Below are 17,281 nucleotides of genomic sequence, written 5' to 3' on the forward strand. Positions count from 1 at the left end.
GAGAGAGAGAGAGCGAGAGAGAGAGAGAGAGAGTTAAATTTTTAATGAACAGATTATACAAAAACCAGCAAGATTCCCCAGTGGGTAAGAGCACCTGCTGCCAAGGCTGATGAACTGAACTCAATCCCCAGGATTCAGACAGTGTAAGGAGAGACTGAGTCCCACAAGATGTTCTTAGTGAGCACACACATGCACACTATAGTCACACACACAGGCACACACAGACACACACGTGTACGCTATAGTCACACACACACATACACAGCGTAAGGATTCCTTAATCACACAGATTCATGGGTACTGATCTGTAAGAATGGTGCCTTGTGTGAGCCAAGGTTGGCATCAAGGGCAATTCTTCTGAAAGCTGGGAGAGTAGAAAACGCACGCAGTAAAGGCTGGCACACGGCTACAGCTGCATCAGAACTGGGAAGGGGCATCCCAAGGCCTCTCTTCCATATGTGGGCACAGATCATGAGCCTCGCCAGGCAAAGGTGACTGAACGGGGTCTTCTCGTACAACAAGCACACTCCGAGTGAAAACAACACGGGACAGTTAGATAAGGCAACACAGAACATGAAAGAGAACATACGACGTGAGTCCATATATGTAAAATTCAAATCCTGAAAAGTGGCTAAAAATGCCACTGGTTTTATAACCACTGTTTCTAAAGCTGTAAAAATAAAATAAACTATATAATTATAAGATCCAGTGATAGAGCACCCAGGCCAGAGAGAGGAGTCTCTGAAGAAGCCACAGTCCACAGGAGCTCTTAAGGACTCCTGTTCACGTGTTTTACTTGTTACTATATGTTAAAGCATATCAGTTATACGCTCTATCTGCTGACATATTCCTCAAGAAGAATGGTTTTAATTTCCGTAGTCGTAATGTACGGACTTTATGCTGTCAGAGCAAAGATGTTAGAATGGCGTGGTTCAAAAGTCAGCCTCTTACTTCCTCGGCACTGCCTGCGAGGTGGCTGCCATCTCTTTTGTGGCATCATGGCTGCCCTCTGGCCTCTGGTGAAGCCCAAGATCGTTAAAAAGAAGATCAAGAAGTTCATCAGGCACCAGTCAGACTGATATGTCAAAATTAAGCGAAACTGGCGGAAACCCAGAGGTATCGACAACAGGGTGCGGAGAAGACTCAAGGGCCAGATCCTGATGCCCAACATTGGTTATGGGAGCAACAAGAAGACCAAGCACATGCTGCCTAGTGGCTTCCGAAAGTTTCTGGTCCACAATGTCAAGGAGCTGGAAGTGCTGCTGATGTGCAACAAATCTAACTGTGCCGAGATTGCTCACAATGTTTCCTCCAAGAACCGAAAAGCCATCGTAGAAAGAGCAGCACAGCTGGCCATCAGAGTGACCAATCCCAACGCCAGGCTACACAGCGAAAGAAAATGAGTGGATGGCTGGAGTGCGTGTTTCATTTGTTTAAATAAAACCACAAAAACTGCCAAAAAAAAAAAAAAAAAGTCAACCTCTTGTCCTCTTCCCTCCTCTCTTGACCCTTCCTCACCTCTGTTTTAATTTTTCAGCTTTCAGCTGGAAGTAAACAGGCTGCGTCCTATTAAGTGTTCAAAAATTAGCAGTGAGTAATAGCCTCGGAAGTCCAGTGTGGTGGTGTCACACATGAGTGTCTTTGTGTCTTATCCTAAATTGCTTCTTGGGCTTGAAAATCGCTTAGCGAGAGTGAGGCGTTCCTAATGGGTCTGTGTTTGTGTGAGGGTTTTTTGTTGAAGAGTTCCCCTGGAAGGAAAGGCCACCTGTTTGACTCAGCACATGCTTGCTCCAAAGACTTCTGCCCAGCTGCCTGGCTGGGGACACTGTTGTGGGCAGTGCCCAGAATGGTAGCAAAGAGCTTCCAACACATTGGCCCAGCTCTTTGAACACATAAAGTGGCAGCAGGTGCCACACCCATCTGTGTAACCAGATGACCCCAACAGCCTGTGGTCCCACAACTGTCCTCTCCATCTCTGACTGCAGATGCCAGAGCCCCGCCCTGAGGTCTCCTCCTTCCTACCCTCTCACCAAGCCCACCTTCTTGCTCCTCCGGAAGAGCTTTCTACTTGCCTGGGCTCAGTGGGACCTCTGTGTCACTGCGCTGCCCTCTGTACCTTCCTCCCCGCGTGGCTTTTCTAAGATAGTCTACTGGAGGAGGAATGGCTGGCGGCAAGTACGACACAGTAATGAACCAAAACAATTACAATTGCCCATAGGACGCAAGTAGCTAAAACTGGTGCTATCCGTGGCCTTGTCCATGCTCCCATCCACGAAGCCGCATCTCAGCCACGTGCCATCCCCACACATCCCTGAGCTCACACACCCCACTGAACCCTCCCATTCAACCTGTTCCCATCACTGACTCTGTCGTCTTCCTTACACTGTCTAAGTGCACAGATATTTGCCCCAGCCACCACTCCCCTACCCTCTGGAACTCCCTCAGAGAGTAGGAAATGAGGAGTTGGCCCTCACACTTATGAGGGTGAAGGTTTAGCACGTCCCCAAGTTTACTACTCGGCCGGTAGGAGACTTTTGTGCAAACTGCCCAACTTGTCTGAGCCTCTACCCCTCTTCTGTAAAACAAGAGGAACGGTGCATCCTGAGGACGGCTGAGGTAAGAGCTGGCGAGCATCTCCTGCTTATAATGATGACCACACACTAGGTAACCCCGTGCAAAGGGATGCACTCTTAGCAAAGCAAGGTGTGTGCTCCTGGTGGAGTCCTCGCCCCGTGTAAAGGGGGAACAATTCTCAAGCATTCCGACTTCAAACTCACACACTGACATGCCAGGCCTCCTGACCCGATGCAGCAAGAACTGCACAACATTTACTGTGACTGATTTTGTCCCAAAGGTTGGCTTGTAAAGGAGCCAAGCCTTCAGCGCGCAGCACTGCCTCACAGGATTTTGCCCAGCGGTGCCTGTTCCTCTCCTGTGTTGAGCAGCAAACAGGCATCATTCCCACATAGGCAGTGAGGGGCTCAGATGTCCACAACAAAACCAGAAAGCTGGGGGCTCAACTGACTGAAATGTCAACTGCCACACATATGGAGCAATCAATCAGCCTAAAGTTCTGAGTCTAACGGAGATTGAATGTGGAATGGGTTGTAAGTGCTTTTTTGGATTTGCCGTTGGTTTTCTTGCATGTTTAAAAAAAAAAAAAAAAAAGAACTACCTGTATATTTTAAGAATTGTATGCTGAAGGGGTGGGCAGAACCAGTTTGCTCACGACCCTGGATTCAGTTGAGGAGTCAGGGCGCTGAACTCCCTAAGGACTGCATGCCATACACTCTGGAAACGCCAATCAGCTTTTAAAGGACTTAAGAGGCAGATCTGAGGCACTGGGTAGTCTGGAAAGCAATTCCCAGCGTGCACAGCCCTGATGGAGGGCCCCCCCCCCCGCCACTGTGGACCAAAGTCTATGGGGTCTGAGGGCTCACTCCCCAGCCTGGCTTGGGTTCCTTCCTCCCCACACACAAAAGGCACAACTGCACCCACATCGCATTCCCAGCTCCCCTCTACCCTGCGCTCCCTGATGCCACAGAGTGCGCATGCCCCACCTCAGGCACTTTGAAGATGTGACCTGCTAAGTGCCCCAGGCACAGGCTGACGCAGCTTTGGATACAAAGATGAGGGTGCTGGCCACTCTACCATTAAAGCATATTCTAGAGAGGCTTGGACAGGGCTAAACCGCCCAAGCCCATAAAGTCCAATTGTCTCAACCACCTTCTTAGCCAAACCCCTAAGAACCTGCCATAAATAGGACCACGGCACCTGGACCGGCACATTGGAGCTTCGACCAGGACTCCAGAGCTCCCACCCAGAACCCTGCAGCACATTCTCAACAGCACAATGACCTGCGGATCAGGATTCTGTGGCCGCGCCTTCAGCTGTGCCTCAGCCTGCGGACCCAGGCCAGGACGCTGCTGCATCTCCGCAGCTCCCTACAGGGGCATCTCCTGCTACCGCGGACTCTCAGGGGGCTTCGGCAGCCGCAGCGTCTGCGGGGCCTTCCGCTCTGGCTCCTGCTGACGCAAGCTTCGGTACCGCTCTGGGGGCCTCTGGCGGGCCCAGCCCCCCTGCATCAACCACCGTCTCTTGTCCAACGAGAGCCATTCTCACGGCCCCTCACCTGGAGATCGACCCCAACGCGCAGTGCTTGAAGCATGAGGAGAGGAAGGGCAAGATCAAGTGCCTCAACCAGCAGGTTTCGCGGGCCTTCAATCGACAAGGTGGTGTCCCGTCTCAGACCCTTACCCTGGAGCCCGGCATGTGCATGGCCAAAGGCTGGCACTGAGGGGCAGGAGGCAGAGAGACCTCCTCACATTGAACCCTAGTCCTCCAAGGGAGAAGTGTGCCCAGGTTGGGCGCACTAAGGACCTGTCAGTCCTGAGAAGCAGGGTTTATGGCCTCGCTGTGCACAAACTGCCTGCAGGGAGCTCCAGGGGACTTCCACATGGAGCTGTTGGCTGCCCAGTGAGGAATGGCTGCACTTCAGCTTGACAGAGGGGGTGCAGAGCATTGGAGGAAGGGGCAAGAGGCCCACCTAGTGAGCTCCTCTAAATGGCCTGGTGAAATGCCATCTCCCTGGACTGCGTGCCAGTCAGCTCCCTCATCCTGGGATGTGAGAATATGGGTGCTGGGCTTGTGGGGGCTCCTGCCCACCTGCCTAGCTTTGAGGAGAGCACTGAGCCCAGCATAGGGCAACTGAAGTGGCTGCCTGGGTTCATGAGTGTGGGCACTGACACCGTTCCTTGTGCTCTCTCCACGTGGGGAAGCTGAGGCAGGGCCAAGAGAAGGGAATCTTGGAGAGCTGGGATCCTTCCCGGAGCCCCTCTCCCTCCACCACCCTCTCCCACCACCCCAGATCTGGCCCTGAGCCCCTTCTCACTGCCATGACAGGTGCGCTTCCTGGAGCAGCAGAACAAGCTGCTGGAGACCAAGTGGCACTTCTACCAGAACCGCAAGTGCTGTGAGAGCAACCTGGAGCCCCTGTTCGAGGGCTACATCGAGACGCTGAGGAAGGATGCTGAGTGTGTGGAGGCCGACAGCGGGAGGCTGGCTGCCGAGCTCAACCGTGTGCAGGAGGCCATGGAGGGCCACAAGAAAAGGTGAGGGCTCTGGGTGGGGAACTGGCAGAGGATTTTGCTTAGCTCAAAGCTCAAGGCACAGGAAATAAGATTGTTTTCATGAGGGCGTGCATCCCCCAAGCAAGGGCATTGCTAGCCATATGGAATCTATGAAATTTCTGTCTAGAAGAGAGGACCTGAGTGTCTTTGGTCAAGCTCCATCTAGCTGAGCTGCAGGCAGTCTAGCAACTCTGGCCACTTCCCTCTAGGGGAGGACACTCAGGGGCATTCTTACTGTTCCACTTTCATCCCCTGCACTGTGACAACGAAGTAGGTACAGGCTAAGGCATGAGCAGGGCCAGGGCCAACACCCAGAAAGTCCACAGCCTTAGGTGCACAGTCCTAGGTTTCCATGTCCTTCAGCAGCTGGAATAAAACTGGGTGTTAAGTGAAGGAGGACTTGGGCTACAATCCCCCAGAACCCATGGTACCCACCTCCCACAAGACATTGAGGCTAAGCCTCATTCCTCTCCTGAGCTGATCCCAGAGCATCACTGGCCAGAATGCTGACAAGCCTCCCCAAACTCAAATGGAGAGAGGTCCCTGGATAACCGGAAAGTCCTTGGTGGGGCTGGCACGGTCTGCTGTAAAGGCTCCTCCCCTCCCCCCACCCCGGCTCTCTCTGACATGGACTATGGGGTTGAGAGACTCCCCTTCCCTGAGTGACTTCTCCTTCCTTTACGTCAGGTACGAGGAGGAAGTCTCTCTGAGAGCCACAGCCGAGAATGAGTTTGTGGCCCTGAAGAAGGTGAGCAGCAGGGGTGTGGGAGGCAGAGCAGCACAGAGATCTGAGGGGGACAGACACTGTGCCTGGAGAGTAGCTGGTGCCAGCCTCAGGGGGCAGGGGTGTGTGCTTCTCCATGTAGGATGGGGCATTCCGTGGGAAGCAACCCAATACATGTCATGTCAGGTTTGCGACAAGGGCAAATTACCTAGACTGCAATGCACTGGGTGGCCGCACTGACCTCTGCTGCCATGTCCTGTTTCAGAGGGTCTAGCCTGTGGCTGGGGTACAAAGAGAACTGCTGGGTTTTGTTCTCCATTGAACAACTGTGTGGTCCACTTTCCTACTCCACAAGTCAGGACTCAACCCAGAGTGTGAGGAATGATGGAACAGAACCAGAGATCAACGTTGGGGTCAGGGCAGGCTCCAGAGGCACAGCCTGGAACCCATCTGGGAGGCTTGCTGGAGCAAGGCAGAATCGACAGGAGAAAAAAGGGGACAAGGCCTGGGGCCAGGCCTGGGAAGCAGGAAGCGTCTCCATAGAGAGGTGCTGCCAAGTGCATGCTGGGAAGAGAAGCAGAGGCAGTTTTCACACAGAAACACGGGTCCTTCTACCTGTGCTGCACAGGACGGGCTCAGAAGTGGCTCACGCATTCCTCTTTCCCAGGATGTGGACTGTGCTTACCTGCGCAAGTCAGACCAGGAGGCCAACGTGGAGGCACTCACCCAGGAGATCAACTTCCTGAGGCAACTGTATGAGGAGGTGAGGGGCAGCATCCAGGTGAAGCCTGGCAGGTAGCCTGAAGACAGTTGCGCCAAGGCTGTGAAATCCTGTGCGGACCAGGGGAGGTCTGAGAGGTTGGCACACACGTGTGGGATTAGGCTGAATCTTCAACAGTGTTTGATTGCTGTCTGCCTCCTCCTGCAGGAGACCCCGCATCCTCCACTCCCACATCTCAGACACCTCCGTCAATCGTCAAGAATGGACAACCAGCCGGGACCTGAACATGGACTGTGTCATAGCTGAGATCAAGGGCTCAGTATGATGACATTGCCAGCCCGCAGCCGGGCAGAGCTGAGTCCCTGGTACCGCACCAAGGTGAGTGAGAGGTCAGGACATCTGTCCTCCAGACACAACAGGGGCAGACTCTGGGGGTCTGTCAGAAGAGGCTTCTTGCACCCCAAGGATGGCAAGAAGATTGCAGACAGCCCTTGGGTTTGAGGGAGGGCAGCCCAGGCTGAGCACTGTGCGTCTTGCACACTAGTCTGGCAGTGTGCTCAGACAGGTCCCTGTTGCGTCCCTGTGCCTCATGGGCTTCTCTGCTTTCCCCCCATCTCCCCAGTGCGAGGAGATGAAGGCCACGGTGATCCGGCACGGGGAGACCCTGCGCCGCACCAGGGATGAGATAACGAGCTGACCGCACGATCCAGAGGCTGACGGCCGAGATCGAGAACGCCAAGTGCCAGGTGTGTATGGGTCAGCTGTGCTGGGACCAGAGAGGCTGGATGCCTCCTCAGGGCCATACGGCCAGCACGTGGCCTGCTTGGATCTTACCACTTAGTCTTCCACCTGTTTGCAAAGCAAGATTTCCTAATCACAACCACTCAGGTTGACCCATGTAAACAAGGCAAGAGGCTGCTTCTAGAATGTTCCCAGCTGCTGGGAAAGACTGGATAACATGCTGATAATGGACAGTGAGACCCAGGGACCACCAGCTACCCCATTCTCTTCTGTGTCCCCAGAACACCAAGCTGGAGGGCGCTGTGACCCAGTCTGAGCAGCAGGGCGAGGCCGCCCTGGCTGATGCCCGCTGCAAGCTGGCTGAGCTGGAGGCTGCCCTGCAGAAGGCCAAGCAGGACATGGCCTGCCTGCTCAAGGAGTACCAGGAGGTGATGAACTCTAAGCTGGGGCTGGACATCGAGATCGCCACCTACAAGCGCCTGCTGGAGGGTGAAGAACAGAGGTGGGTCCCTCCCAGAGGAGCCAAACTCCATTTTGCCCTTAGCTAGCCAATAGCCAGACTCGGGCAGTGGAAACTTCCATTGGTCCCTTTGAGGCTGTTTACAATGGGCCGTGTTTATAAGGGGCCGAGTTCTAACTGACTTTTGAGGGCAAATTCTGACATGTAGGACACGGTTGGGGGTGCGGGCTGTGTTTGCTGCTATGCTGAGCTGCATAAGTTCTCTCTTGTCGTCCTCCAGGCTGTGTGAAGGTGTAGGAGCTGTGAATGTTTGTAAGTATTGGGGGCTTTGGTGTGGACAGGTTTACTGCATGTGACAGCGGCCAGAGTGTGAAAGGAGGTGTTTAGATGGGAGCTAAATGCAAAGCGGAGACCGGCAGAGTAGCAGGAGAAATTTGGGATCAGACAAAAAGACCCTTCTAGAAGCAGGTGCTTCACAGGAAGGGGTCTGACCAGGAACCCAGGGGTTCAGGGCCAGGAAACGGGGTCCTTCAGAAATCAGGCGGCTTCCCTGGCTACCACCTCTCCACCCCTGCTCTGACTCATTCTTCCGGATCTGCAGGTGTCAGCAGCTCCCGAGGAGGGGTCGTGTGCGGGGACCTGTGCGTGTCAGGCTCCAGGCCAGTGAGCGGCAGTGTCTGCAGCGCCCCCTGCAGCGGGAACTTGGCAGTGAGCACAGGCCTGTGTGCGCCCTGTGGCTCAACTGTGTCCTGTGGCCGTAAATGCTAGGCGCTGCACTCACCCATGTAGCATTTTGCCTCCCTGAGCCATCTCTGGCTTCCCAGTACTGGGACCTGGAGCAAGAGGTTCAGCCACTTGCTCACTTCGACGCGACCCTCTCACCCTCGGTCCCTCTGGTCTCCCTGGACAAGCCCCTGCTCTCAGAAGCAAATATTGGCTTCTAGAAGTCCCTTTGGAGCTCAAGGTGGGGAGTCTGGAGAGTAGGTCTGGGACAGCACCTACCCTGACTTACCTGGGAGCCAGTAGCTAAAACCACAGCTCCCCCCACCCCCACCCCGTCTCTAATCTCTCTCTCTCTCTCTCTCTCTCTCTCTCTCTCTCTCTCTCTCTCTCTCTCTGTTTCCAATAAATTAATGTAGTCAACTCTGAGCCTTGTGTGTCTCTGTCAGCCTTCTAAGGAGTGCACATCACATGGACCCAAAAGCTCAGCTTCCAGGACAGTCTCTGTCCCTGGGGCAGATGAGCAATGGTTGGGGCAGGGGGCTGTCTCTTAGTAGAAGGATGCATCTGCAGTGTGAGTCCTGTGTTCATTTCACTGAGCCACCACTGCCTTTGAGAAAACAGCCAGAGCACTTTTGCAGACTCTGGGCAATACACATTGCGTTCTCCAGCACCTGAAGCTTGTGTGAGCATCGCTTGCATCCGGTGAGGAAGACTCATGTCTGAGTGGTTTACTGGGGTCCTAAAGGCATGATATAAAACTTAAAAACAAACAAGCAAAAAAACTTTGACTTGGCTTTCTTTTCTTCACGGAGTCCCTTTGGGGTTTGGAGCCCTGCCGTAGCTGCTGCCTTGCCCCAAACACAGCAAACCACAGCCGGGTGGTGGAGGCTGGACTGCCTCTTGGAAGCTGAGTGAACATAGGCTATGTGCTTGCTCGCTCTGTACCTGTTTGCACAAGTCTAAAACAGAGGTGACAAAACAAATCCCCAACTCAAGGCTCCATGGGAGAGGAAAGCAAAGCAATTACACACGTGTGCAACGGGTTTGGCAGGACCTGCCACAAGCAAACACTGTCTGCATTTCCTAGTTGTTGCCCTTTTGTAGACTATAAAGCAAAATGTCTCCCAGGAATCAGAGCCACCAGCGGCCTCTTATTAAGTGTGTATCCATGAACAGAGGTCACAAGCGTGTGCAGAGAAATGTCCAAATCGATGAAGGGCCACCAGACTCCTTCATAGATGAGGGTCCTGCAAGTAGAGGCTGGACCAGCACAGCTGTCCTATGGCATTAAGACTTGTCCCCGAACATACACTTTACAGCTGAGTGCATCTCTAAACTTCAACTCCCAGCGCTCAGAAGATGTAGAAGAAATAGAAGCCACCACAGTGAAAACCACTGAGGGAGTAGGACAGAGTGGCCTGAACAAAGGCCTTTGTCAGAGGTACAGTCAAGCCAGTGCCAGCCATGTCTGTAGACAGAGACCCCAGAGGGTTCCAGAGGGCTCCAGAGTGTGTGAGTCTTCTTGCCAGCCCTCACACCAGGACATCACGGAGCCCCCAGAGGGTGCCAGAAGGTTCCAGGCATCACGGAGCTGAGAAGCAAGGCCTGTGTGTGTCCAGACTCCTGGTCTGGAGCCCCGGCCCTCTCTGACTCTTTCAGAAACTTATTGAGCTCCAGCCTGGACGGGCCACTTCTCTGCCACCTCCCGTCAACCTCTCTGCTCTCGCCAGCCAAGCCGGGCCTTGACGGACTACTGGGCTGCCCTGCCGTCAACTCTCCCATCTTGCTGAGCTCCGGTTCTCCCTCTCCTCCTTCCCAATCCGGCTGCACAACCTCAGCATGCTCCGAGCGTCGGGGATTTGCCAGTACATAGTGAGTGCAGTGTAGGGATGCGAACGGATTGTTGGCCTAAGTGGTTCTGGGATCAACTAGAAAAGCTGTTTCTGAGCATATCTGTGAGGGTGTTTCCTGGAAAGACCCTCCCGCAGACTGGGCAGCTCTTTCTGGCAGTGGCCCAGCTATAAAAGGGTTCTGAAGGGAAAGGCCATGCTGCTTTGGTGAGGTGCTGTGAGGTGCTCTGATTGCTTGCTGCTGCTGCTGACTGTCGGTGCCCTGTGAGATGCTGTGATGCCTGTTCCGTGCTGTGTGAGAGATCCTGATGTCCCACAGCATGCGCTTGATGCTGTGAGGTGCTGTGATGCTGTAGAGGTGCTTGTGAGATGCTGTGCGAGTGTCTGTGAGGTGCTGTGATTTGCTCTGGTGCTGTGAGGTGCCGTGAGGTGCTGTGATGCTGGAGGTGCTTGCTTGTGTGGTGCTGTGAGATGCTGTGAGTGCTGTGAGATGCTGTGTGCACCGGTGTGTGCTGCTGTGAGGTGCTGTGAGATGCTGTTTGGTGCTGGATGCTGTGAGGTGCTTGTGAGGTGCTTGTGATGGTGCTTGAGAGATGCTGTGAGATGGGTGAGATGCTGTGTTGTGAGGTGCTGTGAGGTGCTGTTGCTGCTGTGAGGTGCTGTGGGTGCGTGAATGCTGTAGGCTGCTTGTGAGATGCTGTGAGATGCTGTTGAGATGCTTTGAGGCTGCATGTGATGTGCTTGTATGAGGTCGCTGTGAGTGCTGTGAGGTGCTGTGAGATGCTGTGAGGTGCTCTGTGAGTGCTGTGAGATGCTGTAGTCTTGTGAGATGTGTTGCTTGTGAGATTGCGAGGTGCTGTGAGGTTGCTGTGAGATGCTGTGAAGGTGCTTGTGAAGGCTTGTGAGATGCTGTGAGATGTGTGTGAGATGCTGTGAGATTTGCTGTGAGATGCCTGTGAGTGCTGTGAGGTGCTGTGTGAGGTGCCTGTGAGAAAAAGTGCTGTGTGCTGTGAGGTGCTGTGAGATGCTTTGTGAGGTGCTTGTGAGGTGCTGTAGGTGCTGTTGAGGTGCTGTGAGATGCTGTGAGGTGTGAGAATGCTGTGAGATGGTGTCTGTGAGATGCTGTTTTTTGAGGTGATGCTGTGAGGTGCTGTGAGATGCTTGTGATGTTGCTGTGGAGGTGGTGCGATGTGTGAGGGGTGCTGTTGAGTTGGAGCTGCTTGAGGTGCTGTGAGGATGCTGTGGAGCTGTGCGTGCTGTGAGATGCTGTGAGGTGGTGCTGTGAGGTGCTGTGTAGAGATGCTGTGAGATGCTGTGAGGTTGCTTGCGATGTGCTGTGAGGTGCTGTTGAGACTGCTGTGAGGTTGCTGTGAGATGCTGTGATGTGAGATGCTGTGCGAATGCTGTGAGGTGCTGTGAGGCTGTGAGGTGCTGTGAGTGACTGTGAGGTGTGCTGGTGAGACTGCACCTCTGCGTGCTTGAGATGCTGTGAGTGCTGTGAATGACGGGTCGTTTCTTCTGTGCGGATGACTTGAAGACTGCTGTTGAGGTGCGTGATGTGATGGTGCTGTGAGGTGATGTAGTGCTGTGAGGTGCTGTGAGAGCTTGGAGATGCTGTGTGTTGAGGTGCTGTGAGGTGCTTGTGAGATGCTGTGAGGTGCTGTGAGGTGCCTTGGAGATGCTGTGAGATGCTGTGAGATGCTGTAGACAGATTGCTGTGAGATGCTGTGAGGTGCTGTTGAGGTGCTGGTGTTGAGGTGTTGCTGTGAGGTGCTGTGAGGTGCTGCTGTTAGATGGCTCGTGAGGTGCTGTGAGATGTGTGAGTTGAGTGCTGTGAGATGCTGTGAGGTGCTGTGAGATGCTGAGATGTGTGTGAGATGCTGTGAGGTGCTGTGAGGTGCTGTGAGGTGCTGTGAGATGCTGTGTGTGCTGTGAGCGCTGCTGTGTGATGATGCTGTAGATGGTGTGGAGATGCTGTGAGGTGCTGTTTGAGGTGCTGTGTGAGATGCTGTGAGGTGCTGTGAGGTTGCTGTGTGTGAGGTTGCTTGTGATATGTGTGAGTGCTGTGAGGCGAGTGTGAGGTGCTTTGAGGTGCGTGTACGTTTTGTGAGATGCTGTGAGGTGCTGTTGAGTGCTGTGATGTGGGTGCTGTGAGATGCTGTGATTGCTTCTCTGTGAGGTGCTGCTTGTTTAGATGACATGTGAGGTGCTGTGCAATGATGCTGTGAGATGCTGTGAGGTGCTGTGAGGATGCTGTGAGTGCTCTGTGAGTGGTGCTGTGTGACGGTCGCTGTGAGTGCTGTGAGGCTGTGGTGCTGTGAGAATGCTGTGAGATTGCTGTGAGGTGCTTGCTGTGAGGTTCTTGTGAGTATGCTGTTGAGATGCTGTGAGGTGCTTGTTGATGTGGCATGTGACGGTGCTTGTGAGGAATGCTGTGATGATGCTGTGAGATGCTGTGAGATGCTGTGAGATGCTGTGAGATGCTGTGAGGTGCTGTGAGGTGCTGTGAGGTGCTGTGAGAGTGTGAGGTGCTGTGATGCTTTGAGGTGCTGTGATGCTGTATGCTGTGAGTGCTGTGATGCTGCTGTGAGTGTGCTGTGCGTTGAGTGATGCTGGTGCACTGTGCGCGCTGTATGCTGTGAGCTGCTGTGAGATGCTGTGAGATGCTGAGGTCGCTGTGAGCATGCTGTGAGATGATGTGTGATGAGTGCTGTGTGTGAGGTGCGGTGCTGTGAGATGCTGTGAGATTGCTGTGAGGTGCTGTGAGGTGCTGTGAGGTGCTGTGAGATGCTGTGAGGTGCTGTGAGGTGCTGTGGGGTGCTGTGAGGTGCTGTGAGGTGCTGTGAGGAAGATGCTTGTGACGGATGCTGGTGAGGTTGCTGTGAGATTTTTGTGAGCGCTGTGAGATGCTGTGAGGTGCTGTGAGGTGATGTTGAGGTGCGTGAGGTTCTGTGAGTGCTGCGTGAGGTGCTGTGAGCTGCTTGTGAGATGCTGTGAGGTGCTGTGAGGTGCTGTGAGGTGCTGTGAGGTGCTGTGAGGTGCTGTGAGGTGCTGTGAGGTGCTGTGAGGTGCTGTGAGGTGCTGTGAGGTGCTGTGAGGTGCTGTGAGGTGCTGTGAGGTGCTGTGAGGTGCTGTGAGGTGCTGTGAGGTGCTGTGAGGTGCTGTGAGGTGCTGTGAGGTGCTGTGAGATGCTGTGAGGTGCTGTGAGGTGCTGTTGTGAGGTTGCATGTGAGATGCTGCTGAGTGCTGTGAGATGTCTGTGAGATGCTGTGAGATTGCTTGTGCACAGCTTCCGCCTGAGGTGCTGTGAGGTGCTGTGTGAAGATGCTGGAGGTGCTGTGCGATGCTGTGAGATGCATGTTGAGGTGCTGTGAGGTGCTGTGAGATGCTGTGAGATTGGCTGTGAGGTGCTGTGAGATGCTGTGAGATGCTGTGAGGTGCTGTGAGATGCTGTGAGATGCTGTGAGGTGCTGTGAGGTGCTGTGAGGTGCTGTGAGGTGCTGTGAGGTGCTGTGAGATGCTGTGAGGTGCTGTGAGATGCTGTGAGGTGCTGTGAGGTGCTGTGAGATGCTGTGAGGTGCTGTGAGATGCTGTGAGATGCCTTAGCAGGTTCAGGCTCTTGCTGCCAAGACGCGGGACCTGAGTTTTATCCTCAGGACTCATGCGAGGGAAGAGGAGAACTGATTTCTAAAAGCTGTCCTCTGACCAACACATGCTCGCCATGGCATGCTTGTTTTCACACACACACACAAAACACATATATACACACACAACACACGTACACACACGTGTATGCATGCACAAGTGCTCCTGCACACACGTATATACATATACAACCATATACACACAAGCACCACATGTACACACACACACAAAGCACACGTATATACACACAGAAGTGCTCCTGTGTGTGCACACACACACCACATGTACACACACCACAGATACACACATAACACAGTTATACACACATATACATGACACATGTACACACCCACGAACACACACATACAACCCATTCCCAGTGCTACACCAATATACACACCGACCACATACACACATACCACACACACCAATGCTGTATACACCCCACCCGATGTCACACATATCCAGAAGTATACTAAGTGTGATGTATTTTAACATTAGGAGTTACCATGGGTTTTCCTAAGCGATGGTCATATGTGTAAGCTTCAGAGCCCTGATTCCACAGTGACCTCTTCCTGTTGTAGGGGTGAGTCTCGGGTTGCCCAGCTCGCAAAGCCCCTGGACAGATACCATCCCGGGACAGAGCACTGACTTCTGCCAGTTACAGGGTGGAGAGCCGGATGCTCGCTGGAGGAGAGGACTGGGCAGGGACACCGTGTCTGGGTGGGGCTGCGTTAGCCTCTATTCTCCTCCCTGATCTCCCCTCTACTCTGCCGCCCCATCCCAGTGTGAGGAGATGAAGGCCACCGTGCAGAAGTGTGTGCAGACCCCGAGGCACAGCAAGGAGGCCCTGAACAGGCTTAACCAGGCTATCCAGCAGCTGAGGACGGAGGTGGGTGGTGCTCAGAGTCAGGGGAGACATTGGGGTTGGGGCATGGGGAGTGGGGAGCAGAGCAGGGGATGTGCTGTCACCCGTTACCTTTTCTCTAGATCCCCTCATCCTGTGGAAGAGGTGGTGTGTGTGTGTGTGTGTGTGTGTGTGTGCACGCGCGCGTGTGTGCACGCATGTGCACGGGACTGTTGGATGCCTGTGTAGCTCATGTCTTCCTTTGCCTGGACTGTTTTACATGGAGAGACAATTAACAAAGAGGGTATTATGAATACATATGTTTGTTCTTCCCTTTATATGTATTTGTATATATATACACACATAATATATATTAATATATATTTAAATGTCACTGTTGTTTTTGTTTTGTTTTGTTTTTTGCCTTAGTCAAACTCATTTTTCCAGTTTTCCCTTAAACCTGTGAAAGGCAAAGTGGGTGTGGTAGCACACACCGGTAGCTCCAGAGCCCGGAAGATTTCAAGCTGCAGGCCACCCTGTGCTGTATAGTAAGCTGATGGGGAGCCTGAGCAACAAGGCTTATATGAGCGTGTTCTGGTTCTTGAGCAAGAGTTTGCCTGTGGTACCCCAGCCCTGGGCCTTATGCCTACTGCTGACAAATCTAATGTAAAACAGAGTTCTGATCCCTGTGCTTGGAATGCCTAAGCAGAACAATTTCCTGTTGAGGCCAGTCTGGGCTGCACAGTGAGCTCCAGGAAGGTCTAAAATAGTGAGGAGACACTGTCCCCAAACAAGCGAGCAAACCCACACAAACAACACAGAGAAACAAGCCCCCACAGTAGGCTAGCACTTCTGAGTCACTTCCCAGTCCTCTGTCCTTCTTCAGTGCGGCATGAGGCCTCTGAGACTTTCCCAAGCTGGCCTCGAATTCTCCGGAGCCTAGGAAGGCCTTGGGTTTTTGATTCCCCTGCCTCAGCCTCCTGAGTAGCTGGGATTGCAGACTTGCACCTCCAGACTCTGTTCATTCCTTATGAAGCGCCAACCACGGTTGTCTTGAGGAAGGACGTTTGATACTTCCTTCCCCTTACTCCGTGTGAGGAAGGCCACCGTTGAGACAGAGTTCTTAGCCATCCCAGTTGGTGGGCTCCACTGCCCATCTTGAGTGCACTGGTTGGGCAAAGGTTGTTGTTTTTTTTAAAATCTGATGGTCTAGACCAGTGGTTCTCAACTTGTGTGTCGTGACCCTTTTGGAGGTTGTATATTAGACACTTACAATTTATTACAGCTATGAAATAGCAACACAGTAATTTTATGGTTGCTGGGGGGTGGGGAGGGTTGGTCACCACAACATAAAGAACTGTATTAAAGGGTCGCAGCTTCCTCTTCCCTTCATTCCCAGCCTTGTGAACTGGAGAAAGGCAAAGATTTGGAGGCCCTGCAGGATGTGGCCTCAGGCAGTGCTAAGGGAAAACTGGCCTGGCTGGAGGCTGCCTTGCAGCGAGCCAAGCAGGACATGGCCCGGCAGCTACGTGAGTACCAGGAGCTCATGATTGTCAAGCTCGGCCTGGACTTCGAGATCGCCACCTACCGCAGGCTGCTGGAGGGCGAGGAGAGGAGGTGAGGGAATGGGGACTAGGCCTGCAGGCTGGAAGGCTCTGTCTGGTCTGGGAGGCATCTGTCTTGGGGACCCTGGTAGGTAGATTGACTTAGCTGTTGCTTCTTTTTGCCACAGGCTTGGTCTGGGACTTGGGCCAGGGAGTGTGGGTAAGTGACTTGGGGATGGTGGGACATCCGTCCCCTCATTCCCTCAGTCCCCTGTGCAGGCAGAAGAGGTTTATCTGCCTCTGTGCAGATTGGGGTTGGAGGGGGCTGTTTCTTAGGGAGTGTTTCTCTGTGTGCACTCTGGTCTAGAGGACTCCTTTGGGGGAGCCCAACCTTGTGTCTGGTGCTGAGGAGGGTCCATTTTCCTTGGAGAAGTCTGTCTGTGGGCCTCCCTGGCAGGCATGGGGCGGGAGGCTTCCCTGAGCCCTCCCTTCGTTCATAACTCTCACGTTGCACGCTCTTTCTTCGTTACAGCTCCCTGCAGCGGCGAAGTCACTGGAGGTCCAGGCCTGACCTCCTCCCCGCTACAGACACCCGGAGTTGGTTCCCGTAGCCTGGACATGAGCGCCCCCGGTGGTGGCTGCGCTCCCTGCAGCTCGGCTGGCTGTGTTGGGGGCCTAGGTTCCCGGGAGTATTGAACCCTTCCCTCTGAAGAAGACTAGGGGGAAAAAAAAAACCCCCACCCTTCTGTACAAAGACTTGGCTCTCTTGTCGCAGATTCCCTTTTCCACAGATGGGATGCTGGTGCCGTCCTGGAGACATGGCCTGTGGCTTACCTGAACCTTGCATCCTGCCCCTCTGATTTGCCCTATCCCACCCCCCTTTTTTCTCCAGGTTTG

The 17,281-nt window shown here is 53.6% G+C and overlaps 1 protein-coding gene and 2 pseudogenes across 1 annotated transcript; all 3 read left to right on the forward strand.

Moving 5' to 3' along the window:
- The first annotated feature begins 998 nt into the window (after nt 1-998).
- LOC127186619 (60S ribosomal protein L32-like) lies at nt 999-1,403 on the forward strand (annotated as a pseudogene).
- Nucleotides 1,404-3,735: 2,332 nt separating this feature from the next.
- LOC127186618 (keratin, type II cuticular Hb1-like) lies at nt 3,736-8,913 on the forward strand (annotated as a pseudogene).
- Nucleotides 8,914-14,716: 5,803 nt separating this feature from the next.
- Nucleotides 14,717-16,791, forward strand: LOC127186620 (keratin, type II microfibrillar, component 5-like). The gene is made up of 3 exons (XM_051142876.1): nt 14,717-14,885; nt 16,240-16,457; nt 16,573-16,791. Exons 1-3 carry the CDS (start codon nt 14,790-14,792, stop codon nt 16,610-16,612), a joined length of 354 nt encoding a protein of 117 aa, XP_050998833.1. The 5' UTR covers nt 14,717-14,789; the 3' UTR covers nt 16,613-16,791.
- Nucleotides 16,792-17,281: the final 490 nt, after the last annotated feature.

This window comes from Acomys russatus, unplaced genomic scaffold, assembly GCF_903995435.1.
Source record: "Acomys russatus unplaced genomic scaffold, mAcoRus1.1, whole genome shotgun sequence".
Taxonomy (NCBI): domain Eukaryota; kingdom Metazoa; phylum Chordata; class Mammalia; order Rodentia; family Muridae; genus Acomys; species Acomys russatus.

Bases quoted from the DNA above. Each gene is read 5' to 3' on its own strand.
- LOC127186620 (XM_051142876.1), top strand. From the start codon at position 14,790: ATGAAGGCCACCGTGCAGAAGTGTGTGCAGACCCCGAGGCACAGCAAG. The intron at 14,886-16,239 runs GTGGGTGGTGCT...CTTCATTCCCAG, and splicing joins TCCAGCAGCTGAGGACGGAG to CCTTGTGAACTGGAGAAAGG. The intron at 16,458-16,572 runs GTGAGGGAATGG...TTTTTGCCACAG, and splicing joins CTGGAGGGCGAGGAGAGGAG to GCTTGGTCTGGGACTTGGGC.